The sequence below is a fragment of the Desmodus rotundus genome, chromosome 1 (genome assembly GCF_022682495.2).
Source record: "Desmodus rotundus isolate HL8 chromosome 1, HLdesRot8A.1, whole genome shotgun sequence".
NCBI lineage: Eukaryota > Metazoa > Chordata > Mammalia > Chiroptera > Phyllostomidae > Desmodus > Desmodus rotundus.
In genome coordinates this window covers 112,293,605-112,311,090 of record NC_071387.1, presented here as the reverse complement: position 1 = coordinate 112,311,090, position 17,486 = coordinate 112,293,605, and the positions used below count along the sequence as shown (strand labels likewise).

General features: G+C 49.5%; 1 protein-coding gene across 1 annotated transcript; it reads right to left on the bottom strand.

Moving 5' to 3' along the window:
* Positions 1-7,804: 7,804 nt before the first annotated feature.
* Positions 7,805-13,553, bottom strand: LOC128779731 (NUT family member 2G-like). Its single transcript, XM_053915810.1, has 7 exons — positions 13,538-13,553; positions 11,357-12,077; positions 10,881-11,009; positions 10,228-10,367; positions 9,479-9,762; positions 9,077-9,190; positions 7,805-8,512 (listed from the first exon to the last, which is right to left on the bottom strand). Exons 1-7 carry the CDS (start codon positions 13,551-13,553, stop codon positions 7,805-7,807), a joined length of 2,112 nt encoding a protein of 703 aa, XP_053771785.1.
* Between the last annotated feature and the right edge of the window lie 3,933 nt (positions 13,554-17,486).

Genomic DNA, 17,486 nt, shown 5'->3' with positions numbered 1-17,486 from the left:
AAATATTTGCAAAGCATATATACAGTGCTTGTATCCAGAATATAGAAAGAACACTTAAAATATAATGAGAAAAAACCAAACAACTCAATTACAAATGGGCAACGGATTTAAACAGCCACATCACCAAAGAATATACACTCATGGCAAATTAGGACATGAAAAGATATGCAGCATTTTTTTACCTAGGGAGAAATGCAAATTAAGGCTAAAAATAAGATACCACTGTTTACCTATTAGAAATGCTAAAATTAAAATGACTGACCATACCAAGTAATGGCAAGTAATGCAATCACTGCTGGTGGGGTTGTAAAATGGTGCGACCACTTTGGAAAACAGTTGGCAGTTTCTTAAAAAACTTTAATATACATTATGATAGGCAGCATAAAGGCTCCCCAAAGATGTCCATGTGCTAATTCCTAAATCCGTGAATATGTCACCTTACATAGGGAAAGGGACTTTGCAGGTATGATTAAATTGAGGATCTTGAAGTGGGGAAATTATCTGTATACTCTGGGTGGCCTAGTGTAGGTTCTCACAAGAGCAGGCAGGAGGGTCAGAGAGAAAGAGACTTAATGAAGCTGATAGCTGGCTTTGAAGAGAAGAAAAGGGCCAGAAGTCAAGAAGAAGTGTAGGTGGTTTCTAGAAGCTGAAAAACACAAGAAAAATTAAAAAAAATCTTCCCAGGGTCTCTTGAAATAATGCAGGCTTCTAACATTTCAATTTAGCCCAGTAAAATACATTTGGAACTCCTGACCTCCAGAACTGTAACATACTAGTAATTTTGGAATGTCCCAAGTCACTGTGTTTGTGGTAATTTATTACAGCAGCCATAGCAAACTAATTCATACACCTACATGTGATCTAGCCATTCTATTTTTAGTTATTTACCAAGAACAGAAGAAAACATGTACATTTGGATACAAATGTTCTTAGTCTTTTAAAATCTGTAAGAGTTGCCTTTCCCTTGTGATTTACACCATTTATAAAAAATATCTATTGAGTGTCTACCACATCCATGATTTGACTCTTTAGTGATACATGGTAAACACATAACACCTACTGAAGTATTTTATGAGATATTTGATCGTTGCTCACAGGTCCTGGAGTTTCCTCAGTGGCTTCTAGTCCAAACAAACTCAGTCTTCCACACAATCATCATTTCCGGAAAAGTTTCTCCTAAGGGACTGTGATAGTCAGAACTGTTCTCAGAAACTCAGTGTGGTTTGCTCGGGGTAATTCAGGATATGGTGTGTAGTGCACAGCCATCTTTTGACTTCCCAATATTCTTCAATTTCTCTGGGCAATGACAGCTCAGCTTTCATGGAGGGCACTGTCCACACTCACGCTCTTGATCAGGTGGCTTTGTGGTTGCTGCTACCACCCTCACTCATGGCAACATGGCGGCCATGTTCTGGATGTGGCTGATCAGAGAACTCCATCACTGTGGCTGGAGAGACAGCCCAGGAATGGGCAGATGGCCTAAGCTGGTTCATCGTGGAAATGCTTCACAGGCCAGAACAGATTGGCACCAAATATTCAAAGTGATGAAAAGCAAGGACCTTCAATCAAGGTTACTGTATCCAGCAAGGCTATCATTTAGAATGGAAGGACAGATAAAGAGATTCCCTAACAAGAAAAAAACGGAAGTAGTTCTTTACCATAAGAAATGTTAAAGGGACTTCTTTAAGAAGAAGGAAATCAATATGAAAAATACGAATACGAATACCTCACAAAGAACAACAGTCTCACTGACAAAGGCAAACACATGATAAAAGCAGGGTATCACCCAACATGAAAGCCAGAACCGAGGTTGGAGTACGAGAGTAAGAGGACCGTGTGTAATCACAACAGTAACTTAAGCGACACACCCACGAAGTAAAATATAGTGACAGAAAACACGAACGTAGAGAGGGTGAGTGAAAAACGACAGTGAGTTTAGAATGTGTGAGAAGGTAAGCGACCATCAGTTTGAAATAGACCGCTATAAACGTAGCTTGGTATATGTGAAGCAACTGTCTCCTCAAACCAAACATATACAAGAGATATGCAAGAAATAAAGAGAAAGAAATTGAAGCACACATACAGCAGAAAAGAGAAAGAGAATAAGAAAGGAACAGAGAACTACAAAAAATAATTAGAAAAAAACTAATAAAATGGCAATAACTACATACCTATTGATAATTACTTTAAATGTAAGTGGAGTAAATGCTCCAATCAAAAGACACATGGATAAAGAAATGGTACACACACACACACAGGAAATATTGTGTGGCCGTAAAAGAGGGAAATCTATACTAAGTGAAATAAGTCAGGCAGAGAAAGACAAGTACCATACGATTTCACCTATATGGGGAATCTAAAAAACAAAACAAATGAACAAACGAAACAGAAACAAGCTCAGAGATACAGAGAACAGACTGCTGGTTGCCAGATGGGAGGGGGGCTGTGGAGAGGTGGGTGAAAAAGACAAATGGATTAAGAAGTGCAAATTGGCATTTACAAGTCAGTCACAGGGATGTAAAGTGCAGCCTAGGGAATACAGTTAATAATATCGTAACAACAAACGTGGTGTCAAGGTGTCAAGTATGTGCAGGGTGTCCCGGGAGAATCATTGTGTAAGTTATATAAACGTCGTCTCAACACTATTCTATACACCTGAAACCAATATGATATTAGATATCAACTTTAATTGAAAATTTAAAGATTTAATTAACCATGAACTAACTAAATAAATAAATAATGGTGTCTGAAACACCTACTCTATAGTATTTTGTTACAGCACCCTGAGCTGATGAAGACTTAGAGAATACATAAGATGGTATCATATACATGTATCTGGGGCTGTAGAAGTAGAGACAAGACAGGGCAAGGAGACACAACATGGAAAAGATAATATTATGCTCGAGAGTTGATCAAGAATATGTATCATCAGTTAATAAAGGAAAGGAGATCACAGGTAGGGCAGAAAACTTTTTAACCTGGAACTAGCCACACCTCTAGAAACGGTCGAACTCAAAAGACATGAGACAATCTTAAAATCAGTTAGAGAGAAACAATGGGTTGTGAAAATGATGGCACAATTTTCAATAGCAACTACCTGAAGTATATCAGATGGATAATTTTACAAAGGCCTCAAATGAAAAACTTTGCATCTACAGTCAATTATAATTTTTTCAAGTTCTGCAAGATATTGTAAATTATGTTTAACATATCCACATAGTGCAAAATTATAAACAATTGAAAAATTGAATGATACCCAATATATAATTTTTACTACTCTGAAGTCAGAATGTTGAAAGAAGTCTAAGGCAATGTGATATATACAATACAATAGTATATCTGACCCCACAAATTGTCACATTATATAATTTTGATTATCTACGGCTATAATGAAAACATAAACAGTTTTTAAGATGGGCATGCACCAAGTTGCAATTTTCTCAAAAAATTACAACTACCATGTGATCCCTCAACCCACTCTCCGAAAGAATTCAAAGCAGGATCTCAAAGAGCTTCTTGCACACCCACATTCATTGCAGCATTTTTGACAACAGCCAGGAGAAACCCAAATATCCATCAACAGATGACTAGATTTGTTAAAGATTTTATTCATTTATTTTTAGGGAGAGGGGAAGGGAAGGAGAAAGAGAAGGAGAGAAACATCAACGTGTGGTTGCCTCTCACATCCCCCCTACTGGGGACCTGGCCCCCACCCCAGGCATGTGCCTGACTGGGAATTGAACCAGCCACCTTTGGTTCCCAACTTGTCCTCAATCCAATGAGCCACACCAGCTAGGGTCAGATAACAAACTAAGAAAATGTGATCTGTACATACAATGAGCCTTGAAGAGCAACAAGCTGTGCCACGTGCTACCATGATGATGAACTTAATAGGGTTGTCCAATGTGAGGCCCACGGGCCACCTGCAGCCCAGGGAGGTTATCAATGCAGCCCAACACAAAATCGTAAATTTATTTAAAACCTTTTCTGTTTTCTATTTGCTCATCAGTTTTTGTTAGTGTTTATGTATTTAATGTGTGGCCCAAGACAACTCTTCTTCCAGTGCGGCCCAAGGACACCAAAAGGTCAGACACCCCTGCATGTAGGACAGTAGGTGAAGTGAGAGAAGCTCATCGCAAAACGGCAAACACTACATGATTCCATTCACGTGAAGTATCTAAAGTAGTCAAAGTCACCGAACATGGAAGTAGAAAGTTGGTGGTCCAGGTGGGGGGGAGATGGTGTGAGAACAAGCATCTAATGTGCATAGTGTTGAAGCATGAGTGTTGAAGGATGAAAACTTTCTAGACATCTGATGCACAGCAGTGCAAATATACTTGACACTGCTGAACTGCACACTTAAACATGGCAAAGATGGTTCAAAAAGGGAAGAATCACAGGAATACATTTTCATGACATGAGATTGTCAACAGATTTTTAGATATGACGCCAAAAACAAGAGCAACAAAGGAAAAAATAAATAGGTTCAACTTCATCAAAAGTAAAGACTTTTTTCCCTTCAAAAGGCACTATCAAGAAAATAACAGAGAACCCACAAAATGGGAGAGTTTGAGGAAATCATATCTCTGGGAAGAGTGTATACAGAACTCTTATAGCTCCATAATAAGAGACAAATAAACCAACTAAATATGAGCAAAGGAGGAATACACATTGCTCCAAAGAGGGCATGTGTATGGCTAATAAGCAATGAAAAGATGTTTGATATCAGGGAAACTCAACCTCAACCCACAATGAGATGCCACTTCACAACCACGGGGCTGGTGACAGGGCCTACCCCTATGTCACTGGGATTTGCCCCAGGGTGCCATTGATTTCTCCAGGGCATTTACTCCTAGGGGAGGAGGAGGAAGTCTCTGGAGCCAAACACTCATGGTGCTGCCTGGGCAGTCCCACTTCCTGCTGTGCAACCTGGGCTCAGCCACCTGACCTCCCTGAGCCTACTTTCCTCACAGAAAAATGGTGAAGCATGACTCCCTCTCAGGCTCTCTGTGGACACCCAGTGAGCTACAAGGAGGTGGAGCACCTGAGAGCACCCAGCACACAGGGAGCATGTTCTCTGTATGAGCATCATGATTTCCATGGAGGTTAGCTGGGACAGTATTGTCATTTCCACAGATTCTACTTCAGTCCCTAGTAACTCCTCCCTGATTCCTACCTCATGCACTCTCCTCACAAAAGGTCATGTCAAGTTTGTTGTTCTGTAAAACAGGAGGTTGGCTGCAACTAAAATATGAAATGCTTCTTCTCTTTACTTCCCACTGTACCTACACTAACTACCCTAGTATTTTCCAAAGACTAATGAGCACATTTCTACAAGATTCCACGTGGCTGGTGTAGTTGGACTCAACCAAGACTGAAGCAGTGGTGGACCTCCAGTAGTCCCTCCCGTGTAGGTTCCAGAGCGATTTCAGAGTTCACAGGGCTCGAAGGCGGAGGCGGGAGGAACTGATTCAGCCTTCTCCTGGGAACTGTTCATCCAAACCAGGACTCAAAAGCAGAAACTGCCAGGCAAGTGAAACAGGGGCAGAGAAACCCAAGGGCCAGGTGTGAACCTGATGATGGTGACTGAGGGCCCAGCACACACAGGGGTGGAGCAAGTAAGTTCCCTTCCAACACTACTCACTCGGTGTTCCTACAACCCTGAGAAGGGGATCTGTTACCCTGTCTCACCACAAAGATCCTGAAAGCCAAGAGATCACAGGACTAACCTGCACCAGGGAAGAGAGGGCTCCAGGCTCTGTCCGACACCCACCACATTTGCATCTAGCTCCTGCCACCTCAGGCAGGGTCACACTGGGTGGGCATATGGGGAGGATGCTCACCCAAGAGGGGTGTTCAGCTCCCTGCTGCTGGACCAACCCTACAATACACATTGAGATTGGCATGACCTCTGAGACCATCTTCTGTGTGGCAGCGAAGGGGCAGCAGTTGGGGAAAGCATGGCCCAAGGTGAGAAGTTCCTTCACAAAGTGCCCAGGAGGCCTGGGAGATGTGCATGCTGCTCACTGGCTTCACGAGAGGAGGGAAGGCAGCAGAGGAGGGCCAAAGCAATGAACTGTGATTCTGTGGGAGGTGGGTGAGGGCCCTGCCATGCTGACATGAGTCCATTCTTGCCTAAGCTCTTTGTGGGGGGCCAGACCACCCACTGTGGAACCTGACAGCTTCAGCCCCATCCCATCCCTGCTGCTGGACCACCACCCTGGGCCACAGCTTTGCATGCTGGGTGGAATTGGAACTATATTCGGGGAGGCTCAGCCTTCCTGACACAACCTGGGCCCAGGGAAGGAATCAGAACTTTCAACCTAAAGAAGAGGCATTGACCAAGAGGGAAGGGGGTGAGGACAGGGGCATATCCACTTGGGAGCAGAGCTGGGGCAAGGCAGTTCTGGAGACAGGGGCCTCCTGGGCTCTGTTCTTGTCCCTCACTACTTGCTCATATAACTTACATCTGCAGTTTCGTGTCTCTGCTTTGACTGAGGGGTGTGGTGTGTACTAGCGCCCACTGCAGGATGATTGAGGATCCCTCTGTCAGCCTGGATCTCCAGCTCCCACATCATCCCCTGGGGCCCCACATCATCCCCTATGCCCCTGCTGCTTGTGCTCTGCCAGTGAAACTGGGTCAAAATGTGTTAGTAGGAACTGTTTTCCTCGTGAATATAATTCTTTGTCACTGTGTCTTCACCCAAGAGTGTGCCCGTGGTTGGGAGGGAAGGGACAGTAGTTGTGAGGTGTCCATGAAGACCCAAGGTCACTGAGCCCAGTCCCCTAGCCACAGCAGATGGGTCCTCCTCCCTCAGTTGGACAAGACACTCCCACACCAAACTCCTGCAAGGGACTTGGTATCCTCCCCATCCACTGTCATTTCCTCATGGTGACACCTCCAACAGGCAATCATTATTCTCTTGTCAGCCCCCCATCCCAGACTCATTGCCTCCTCTACTCTCCACACTCAGTCATCCCACTGAGCCTGGAGGACACTTCTCCTGCAACCAGGAACAGAGGCAGACAGCCTGTCCCCTGAAGCCAAGCCTTTTCCTCTCCAGTCAGACCACTCACACAGGAAACCCTGGGAGAGCTGAGGATCAGGCAGCCTCGTGGCCTGACTGCTTCTGGGAAGCAGAGTGAAGCTCCCTAGAGACAGGGCTGACTCCAGTCCATCCCAGAAAACTGGTTTATGGCCCAGAGGGCTTAAAGTCTCCAAAGCAGCTGCCCATCCCTAGAAGGTTCAGGGTACAGATAATGATGAGAAGCCCCAGGAAGCCTAGCACCTAGTCTGGAATTGGGAGTAGGGATGATGGGAAGGCTCCCTGGGGATCAGGGATCTGTGTGCCCCCAAGAGAGGTTGGAAAGCGTCCCCATCACACTGGAAGCAGGGACTGAAGTGTCCCTGAGAATCTATAGCCCCCGTGACCTCTGCATCCCCTTTTCCTCCCGGTGCCCCTCACCAAGAAGCCACGAAGACCCAGAGCATTTCCAAACAAAACCATCTTTATTCCTAATTGACACACAATGCCCCAAAAGTGCTGCCTTCCCCACCCATCCCCACACCACCCTTGCCCAGGCCACCCCCACCCGAATGTTCCAGCCCTCCCTCCCTCCCTGCCCCCCACCCTGACTCCCATGTCAGTAGAACACCCCCACCCCACCTTTGCCCAGGCCCACCCCCACCCTAAGATTCCTGCCCTCCGCCTTGCCTCCCGCCCTCCCTCCGATGCCAGTACAAATAGCCAGGGTCAGCCCTTAGGGGAGAAATGAGCCCCTTGCTCCTCAGGGGACAGCCAGGTCACATCTGGTCTGGGCAGCCCCATACAGTCTGCAGCTGGCAGTAGGAGGGACGTGCCGCTGCTCCATAGTAGGGGCAGTGCCGCTTCGTCCAACTCCACATGACAGACTGGTCACGCTTTCTCTTCTGGGGCTGGGACTGGGCAGCTGGCCTGCGCCCCAGACCTCCAGAGCAGCCAAGGCCTGATGCAGAGACAGGACTCAGAGACAGAGTACAGGGCAGCAGGTTCTTCGGAGAGCCCATGAGGAAGGCCAGGCTGGGGAGGTCCTCCTCATTGTCACTGGACCTGCCCACTGGCCTGAGAGTTTCCCTAAGAAGAGAGGTCTCTCTGGGAGTGGAGGCATCCTTGGGCCCCAGCCTAGAGTAAGCATGCCTGTGTCCCTGGGGAGTAGGGGAGAAGCAGAGGGGAGAGGGCTCACCACTGTGAGCCCTCAGTGGTGGACACTGCTGATGTCCTGATGAGACAGCAAAGGCTATGGGCTTGGTCACATGGGCATCTCCTCGACCTTGTTTTTGGCGGCTTTTGAAGTCAGTCTCTGGTGGGAAGGCTTTGCCACTGACGCCCAGCTGGGGGCCGTGGGCACACCTCTGGGCATCTTGGCTGGCCGCAGGCTCCAAAGAACTTGAGTCCAGTTGGGGTGCACTGTGACTCGGGGGTGCTGGCACACCTTCTTCCACCTTCGAGGCCAGGACTGGCTTCTCTAACAGCTGGGAGGAAGAGGAGGACAGTGACTGTCTGCGCATGTGTGTGAGAGACAGAGGTGCGTGGGTGATGGGACGATGGCATTGAGGGGAGGAGAGCAGGGGGTGACACTGTGACTCAAATCCAAAGCAGACACGTGGCTCTCTTGCTGTCTTCTTGTGCCATATTCCCAGCTTTGTGCCCTTCCATTCCCTTCAGGGCGCCCCAACCTCTCCTTCCTATCACCCTTTTCTTTTTATAGTCCTCTCTTTCTCGGCATCCTGCAATGCCCACAGCCCAGAGGTCCTCCTCCACATGCCATGCCTACAGGCAGGGGTGGGCTGGACAGAGTCATATGCACCCCTGTTCTGGGTTGCTCCCGACCCTGGTTTACCAGGTGCTCCCTCCCGTGGCTCACCCGGGGTCCCCTAACCCCTTACCTACCTGCAGTCCCTCCCTTCCTGACTCACCTAGGGTCCCTCCATCCCCTCTCCTACCTGGGTTTTCCCCATCCTCTAAGTCACCTGGGGTCCCTCCCTCCCATGGTTCACCTAGAGTTCCCTCCCATTTTCCTAAGTTCCCTGGCTCACCTGGACAGGAGGGAGTCCCAACTCCTGTGCCAACTTTTCAGCTTCAGGCAAGAAGTCCAGTGCTGCTTCTATGGAAACCACTTGTTTCAGGAGTTGGTCGGGAATGGCCTCCACCTGGGACAGAAGGAAGAGGCTGTGAGCAACCTGTGTGTCAGCAGGACCTGGAGGAAAAGTGCAAAAGCAAAGACCCACCCCATCCTCTTGTACAAGGTGGGTGTTTTACACCCTCTTGGTCCTCAGCTACACACAATCACACAAGAACACATACACGTACAAACACAAAAGGGCAAGCCCACACATGCACACAGATAGCACATCACACACACACATACATCCCAGGTCTGGGTGCTGGAGTGCCACTCCCTGGAATGTTGTAGACCCCTGAGCTCTGAGCCAGCCCACCTTGGTGACATAGTCTTCCTGGTAACACAGGTATTCAATGTAGTTCAGGAGACCCAGGTCCAGGTAGGTCTCATCCTGTCCCTGCTGTGACTCCTTTCTGTCCTCTTCCCGTTCTCCACCTTTGACCCCCGTGGCTGAGTGGGCCAGCCCCTCCAGCTCATCCATGATGTCCATGTACTCTTGCACGGCCTCGGGGGGGATCTCATCAGATGTCTCAGTCTCCTGGGACCCCAGGGGTCTGCTGGCGCCCTGGACCCTGGGTAAGTCTTCTGTGGGAATGCACACTGGGGCAGAGAGGGAAGAGGAGGAAGTGTGAGGGGCTCCAGCTTGCCTGTCCTGAGCATCCAATGGTGAGGGCAATGGGTGGGGGCGCTAACTTGGGCATGGCTGGGTCAGGACCACCTGAAGCCATGTGACTGTGTGGAGGGAGAGGACAGGTGGGCGTGTCCAAGAGAGTCATGTGTCAGGTTCTGAGGAGCTACTGATTCTCCAAGGGAGCCCCCATCCAGCTAGTGTCTTAGTAGACTTCATGTTAGGTCCTTTTACAGGGAGGTGGGAGAGGGGTGGCAAGAGTTGACCAGGACCAGACCCCATGGTGACCAAGGGCAGCTGAGGCCCTGGCTCTCATGGCTGTTCCACTTGAAAGACCAAAGTCTCCTTGAAGGGAAAGGACAGACACGGGGACACTGGCCTGCCCTGGGCCCCTGTTGCCATTGGCCATAGACTCCAGTGGGAATATTCTGGGGTACCTGGCTGTGGGCCCACCACAAGGTCTGGGGGTCCCCGAGGATCGGGTCTCGGTGGAGCTGCCGGAGGCAGGCCCTGTGCCCCCTTCATCAACTCCAACTTCTGAATCTGCATCTCCTCCTCTGCCTCAAGATCCATGAACCTAGAGGTTGAAGAAGGCACAGACTTTGCTGAGGAGGATGCCACCCTGAGCCCAGCAAAGGCAGCAGCTGATGGAGGGATGGAGAGCAAATGCCTTGTGGCTCTTAGGGGCCAGGCCACTGAGGAGGTAGGAGGTGAGCTGATGGAAAACACGCCATGCACGGCCCCTCTGGCTGGAGTCTGAGCCCACTGGGCTGGGCACATTCATCCTAGCCCGTCCTGAGCCTTTGTTTCGACCCAAGGATGGCTCCAGATCAGAGGACGGCGGAGCTACCAGAGGTATCCCAGGAGAACCCACACTCCAAAGGTGAGGAGGGAGAGGCTTCTGGATGGGACAAAGGCCTCTGGGATGTGGGGACCCTATGCTGACCAACAGCATCCTCTCTGGTGAGCACCCTCACAACAGGACCCTACCCTGCAGTCAGCCCCCATCAATGTCCCTCCCCAGACTGCTGTCAGCCCCCGGGCCCCCCAGACATGCACACAACTTTCGGGGCCCCGAACCCTGACTCACGTTTCTGCCATCTCGTAGTAGGTCATCCGATCATAGTTGCTTTTGCGATCCCACTCCTGCATGGCCTGCCCTATTCCCTCCTCCAATGTCATGGTGGGATTCAGGCGTGACAGGTCCCGGAGCACTGGGCTGTAATACCTCAGGGTCAGTCACAGTGTACAGCTTGGCCTCCACCCAGCTCTATGGAGCACATGTTCCAAACTCCCCACCCAGCATGAGCTCCAGCAGATGAGGGAGGTGTCAGTGAGTGCGAAGAAAAGACTTTCCAGCTACTGTCATTACTGCTGCACACTCATACCAGCCCATGACCCTGGACTTGTGGCTGACCCCCCATTGGCACCCTGTTGCTGGGACACAACCCTCAGACCTTCCCTCCAGTACCCTGGACAATGAGCCAGCCTGCAGATCCATCCCACATTCCTCTGTTATGTGAAAGCTCCAGGTGAGTCCCCTGTGCCCCTGGCTGGTGCACTCACATGAGAAAGCAGGAAAGAGCTTCTGCATCAGGACTCTGGGGAAGGTGCCCACGGGCCAGGACCTTGAAGCGACGCCAATGTTGGAAGTTCTTGTACACGTTCTTGGAGTTACAGAAGTCATCTGGCAAGGCCTTGGACTGGGAGGTGGCCAGGCCACCCTTGCCAGAAGCCCCATGTAGCTGAGGCCAAACATTCACTGGAGGGATGATGGGGGCCAACTGTGCAGTTGTTGGTGGAGCTTGAGGAGAAAGACTGGGACACCAGCCTCCCTTGCTGGCCGAGGCAACCCCCAAAGCCAAGGTAGACAAAATTGTCTCCACTGCAGAGGCTTCCAAGAATGGAGGAGCAGGACAAACAGCACCGCCACAGAGAGCCCCTGGAGCACTCCTGTTGATGGGTGCCTGGGGCAGGACGATGGTCTGAGTCTGGGGTGGCTGTGGTTGTCCCACTTCTGACCTGATCTGGTCCGTGACATTGCAAGCCCCAGCCCCAACGAGGCCATGACCAGCATCTCCGCCTGCCCGAGGTGCACTGGGCAAACCTGGCAGTGCCGGGGGGAAGCCAGGATGGAATGATGGGGTGGTCAGGGGCAGCAGCAGCTGCTCTCCACGAGGCCGGCTGTGTTCAGGGCCAAGAGTTGGCTGGGGAAAGGGCAGTGTCATGAAAGGAGACAAGGAGGCATCAGGGTTCATGGTCACATCTGCTCCCAGCACTGCAGATGCTGTTGAGACAAAGGGAAGGGGGGAATGGAGTGCGAGAGTCAGCCAACAGGACTGAGCCTCTCTGGTTCCTTTTGAGCCACTGGTGAATCAGAGCTGTGAGTCTCAACAGAAGAGGGCCATTTGGATGGGGCGAAACTGTGGAGTCTGCCAATGTCCTCAAGGTGTTGTCATGCTCTGACCTCCAGTCGAGAATTGTTCCACGGAGTGCTTGCTCCCCATTTGCTAAGGCTCCCTGACCACTGTCTGCTGAGGAGAAACAGCCCCAGCCAGCACTGACTCAGAGAGCCTCCCTGAGGATTCCCTGGCACCCGACCCTGCCAGTTTCAGAGGCAGTCTCCCAAGACATGGCGCCGGGCAGAAATCTGCTCTGTGGGAAATGATCCTAGGCAGACACCTTGCCCCTTTTAAAAAAGGAATCGCCTGCACAGACGTTCCATGGGAAAACCAACCATGCTCCACATCTGTTTCCTGTCCGTGAAGCAGTGATGTGGAATATCACTGCCCAAGGTCTCCAGAAGAAGGAACAAGGAACCCTGATATAACCCCTTAACACACCAGCCCAGCAAGCACATGCATGTCAGAAGCAACAACAGCAAAAACCTAACACGGACCAGGTTCTGTCACTCCAGCCCCCATTCTCAGAGTATTCCCCACTCTCCGGAGCTCTATTCCCAGGAGAGTGATCTGGGATGTAGGCATTGTGTCCCTCAGATTCTGTCATTTCATGGCCTTTCACGTAGCTGGGAGAAGGTCACTACCACTAGTGACCTTCTCCAGGCGCCTGTCTTGGTGCAAGTTACCCAGCTGCCCTGTGGGATCCAAGACAACGAACAGTCCCCTGGGCTGAGGAGAAGTGAGCTCTGAGCTGGAAGGAATGGAGAAGCTCTGGGCTGCAGCAGTTGCAGTGCCTTCCAACCTCACCCTCAGGGAGGACGTTTCAGGGTGCACCTGGCCACAGCCAGCCCTGCTGGACGACTTTCTGGCTAACACCACCTCTTCTCACTGCCCGCATTAGCTCTAGTATACTGAGTTCAAGTCCCTTAGAAAGACACTGTGGGGCAAGCTTCAGGTGCCTGAAGTACAGGACACAGGACTAGGCTTTCCCGTGACCCTCCTTGTGTCACCCCCTGACATAACCCACTACTCCACACACACACATCGAAGTGGCTTGTCTCCCCTCTAGACAGAATGCATGTGCCTGCCACTGCCCTTTCCCCGCACCCAGGCATGTCCCCGGAGTCATCCTGATCCACGTGTCAGGAGCCCTCCTGTCTATTGCCATCGCCGTTTTCCTTTGGCTCCCAGCCTCCATGGGTGGCAGTTCTGTGGAGATCCAGTGCTATGTCCTTCCTCTCCTTCAGTCTGAACTGTTTCCCCAGTGGAGGTGTCACATTTTAATCCCAAGTTTTGAGGGACAGCCCTGCCTCTAAAACAGTCCCCCTTGGACCTACAGGCTTACCTCCTTCTGAAGTCATCCTGGCAGGCTGAGACACTGACCAGTGCTGCCGAGTAGCCTCCGCAATGAGAAAATTCAAGTACAGGAACTAGAGAGTGACCTGCTCCAACAGATGCTCAGCATCCAGTGGAGGGAAGAGTTTGAATTTAAACGGCAGAATGTAGGGCTCCAGACATTCCGCAGTGGGGGAGGGGCTGAGGGCTGGTAGGCTGGAGTGTGGTAGGGCAGGGGGGAGGGCAGATATTCCATGGAGGGCTCCGGCAGGTAGGCAAGAACCACGAGTTCCTTTCAAGTGTTAAGTGGCAACAGAAATGGTGTGTGCCCTTTCACGCTATTTATACATGGGGATTTTTTAGGTTCACGGCACAAAGGCTTTACTTGATGTTCCCTTATTTCAGTTCTTCATCCATCAACCTGGGTTGGGGTCCCTCAGCCTGCTTCTTATCTGGCTCTGGACTTACTTCAACACAGGCTGCACTTTCTGAATAAAATTCAAATGTATAACCTAAAAAAATAATAGGTACTTATACATGGCCACATGGAGCCCAGTGTTTGAAATCGGGAGTGACTCGACAGATCCAGCATGTACATGTCATTCTTTAGGAAACAGTGCTATGGCCCCAAGTACTGCCCAGTGCTGGAAGCTCTAGAGACTGCAGCCAGCCCAGCCTGAAGAACCATCCCCTTTGCTCCAGTCCATCAGGAGAAGACCCTGCAGCCTTCCTCTGCATGTGGATCAGAAAATCTTGTTTGATTCTTATTTTCATATTGTGCATAAATGTCAGTTTATCACTGGCAAAATTATTTGCACAGGCATTAGTGTTTTGTGCTGTGAAAGGAGAGGATTGTTAGGAAATTGGTCAAAGGAGATGAGGGGTGACAACTTTGGAGGATTGCGACCATATCTCTTGGGAGACAAGCGTCACTCCTTGCAGTAGCAGCAGAATTCGTACCGATGGTAGGGCCAAGGACTGTTGCCCACTGTGAACATTCCATGAAAAAGAGCCTCGATGGTGCTTAAGACAATTCTGGCCACCGCCACCCTCCCCCCTCACCCAGACAAGGAAAGATTGACTCAGAAAAAGATGAGAACATGAGGTGAGAGCAATTCAAGCAAAATCCTGGTAGACTTTATTCAAAGAAACTATCGCAAGGGTTGAAAGAAGAAACAACTTGAAGATATTTCTCAGGACGTGAACTTTTATCATGGGGAAACCTTGAACATTAGAGAAATGGCAAGGTTTCATGCTTGTGTCTTGTGGACTTTTCAGTCTGTGCACTTGGAGAAGCTTAGAGTTCTTAGATGCCAGTGGTCTTCAGAGTTATCCTGTGGAGCGAGAAATGGTCTCATCTTGCAAATGACCACAAAGATGATGTGATGATGATTGCAGTGTCTTTGGAAAGTCTGACAAACTCAAGTCCCCGAGTTGGTTCTGCTACTACAGATGTGTTTTTTATTGCCAACGGAAAGTCTGCAAAATAATGTAAGAAAGGAGGGACAGGTGAGTGAAATTGTTCCCAGACTGCCAAATCTTGATCAAGGTTGTAACAACAGCCTTGCAAAGGGAACATCGATGAATCATCATGTATTGAAAACCTTTCATGCACCAAGTAAATATACTAAGAAAAGTACTCTAGTTCGGCAAATGGGCTTGAAAAACTGTAGGAATGGAATGAGGGGAAAGCATGTCTTAGAGTGTTTCCCAGGTCTACAATTCTTGGCCAGAATTGTGAAATGGAACATTCAGACTTGGCAGGATTGAGGACCTACTGTTTTCGGAATCCACAGAAATGCAGTCCACAGGGCATGATGGCACTGGCGCCAAATTTGTGGGTAAGTGCTTTAGGCAGAGCTCTCCCAAACTCTTCCACAAGGGTGGTATTTAAACTGGCACATTTGCAATTTTAAAGCGCTAAGTGCACATTTCACACACACTGGTTCGAAAGAGGGACAGTCAGGGAGCTTCCTGAGGAGGAGGAGGAGGGGGAGGAAGCGGAGGAAGAGAAGGAAGAGGAGGAGGATGAGCAAGTGGAGGAGGAGGGAGAGGAGGAGCATGACTTCAGAGGGACTCCCAGGGGGCCTCGCGCCAGGATGTATGCGCATGCCCACTGGGGCGCGAGGCAAGTGTCTCCCAACGTCCTCTAACATCCCTCAACGGCTCCCAGCGTTCGTTGAGGTGATTGGGCCCGTAGGTGCGCATGCGTGTGCCGGGATGCGGGGTGCCCAACGCTCCTCCTGGCTGGGCACCGGGGCTGCCATGGCGGCCCCTGGAATCGGGTATGTACACAGTGGGGTAGGGGATGCACAGACTCTTTGTCCCCTCAGGAGTCAGGGCCCTTCAGGGCTGTTCCAGCTGTGGGCTGTTTGTGACCCAGGTCTGTTTTCCGACCCCCCCACAGCTCACTTCCGGTGCTGTTTACACCAGGGCATTGGCTGCCCTGGGAACGGGCTGCTGAGTCGCTTTAGAGACTGGCTGGTCTGATAATAAGCCTGTGAGGTATTGGACTGCGCGGGTCATCGTGTCCCTTGCATTCAGAATGATACGAGAGCTCTGGGGCAGTTGTTCCGAATTTGAACATCGTCTTCCAGTTCAGCAAGAAGTAGCTCAAGTCCTTGAAAACGAGTGCAAAGTGGGGAAGCTTTCACCTACTTCCTCACTTTCAATACCGCCTGCCTTCTTCGCGTGAATATCTCGAGCAACAATTCCGTTCAAAGTGCACTGTTGTCAGTGAGGTGAGCGCCTTTGCTGGATCTAATAGTAATGCAGAGTGTTGCCTAGTCATGGGATTGCAAGTGTGGGTGGGGTTTGTGCGTATTTAATTGGTTGGCGGGAATCTGATATGTATTCAGATGTGTGGGTTCGTTTTGTGGTGGATGTTTGAGATTACGGGGAGGTTGTGTGTGTTTTGTGAGAGGGTGTAGGATGTATGGCAGGCATACTCGAGGACTCGGCCGTTAGGTGTTGTAATGCGGTGTTTGGGCAGATGTTTACCTGGATTTTTTTCCTCCTGTGAATTAGGGATTTCTCTAGTGGCCGATTTGAAAGGATTATCTGCATGGGCATATGGGCAAAGTTAGGAACAGTGCTTGTGTTCATCAGCTTGGGGTATGATCATTTTGTTTTGTGTTTGGGGAGTGTAGAAGGACCATTGTGTATTCGGGGCATGTTGTATGGTTGCGTGTATTTCTTTCTGTGGTTTTTCAGGAGCTGTCTATTTCTGTTTCAGTGTGTAGAGGGCAAACCGGAGACTATTTTGAAAGACTGGTGGATGGTGTATATTCGAGTGTGTTGAGGTGTTTGTGTGATTTTGTATTGAGCAAGGTGGAAGAGTTGGTTCTGTGTAAGAATTTGGGAGTGTGGGGTATGTATATGCAGGTAGTGTGGTGATATATGTGTATGTGGGACATACGGTAGAGGGTGTTCGATGTTCATGTTTGTAGTGCACTGGGTAATGGTGGGTATATTGTGGGTATATTGTATATTGTGCTTGTGTCGAGTTGTGTGTGTGTTGAGTTTGTGTGTATATTCAGGGGGTGTGACTGTTTGAAGGAGTATTTGCTGGAGCTGTGTGTTTATGTTTTTCAGTAGGGGGCTGTTACTAGGCTTTTATATTTTGAGAAGTGACTGGGTGTAGTTGATGGGAAGATGGGTTTCTGTGTTTATTCAAGAGAGTGGGAGACTTGTTTTTGTATGTATTAGAGATGTGTGGTACGTTCATTTGTTAGCACTTGTGGATGTGAGAGCTGACTCTTATTAGCTGGACATAGTTTGGTATTTGGAAGTTGTTGCTTATGTGGTTTGGCGGAGATATTTCTATGTGTCTTGCCCACGTATCCTGGTTTTTGTCTCTATCACCACGTGCGTGAATGATCAGTTTGTTCGTAGGGTACATGGGATTGTTAGGAGTATTGAAAGGTATTTCTTTGGAGAATACTGGAGTGTTTCCCCGT

Excerpts from the sequence above, each read along its gene's own strand:
- LOC128779731 (XM_053915810.1), bottom strand. Across the intron at positions 11,010-11,356 it reads GCTCTTTCCTGCTTTCTCAT|CCCAGTGCTCCGGGACCTGT; the intron begins GTGAGTGCACCA and ends GAGGTATTACAG. Across the intron at positions 9,191-9,478 it reads AGGAAGACTATGTCACCAAG|GTGGAGGCCATTCCCGACCA; the intron begins GTGGGCTGGCTC and ends CTTCTGTCCCAG.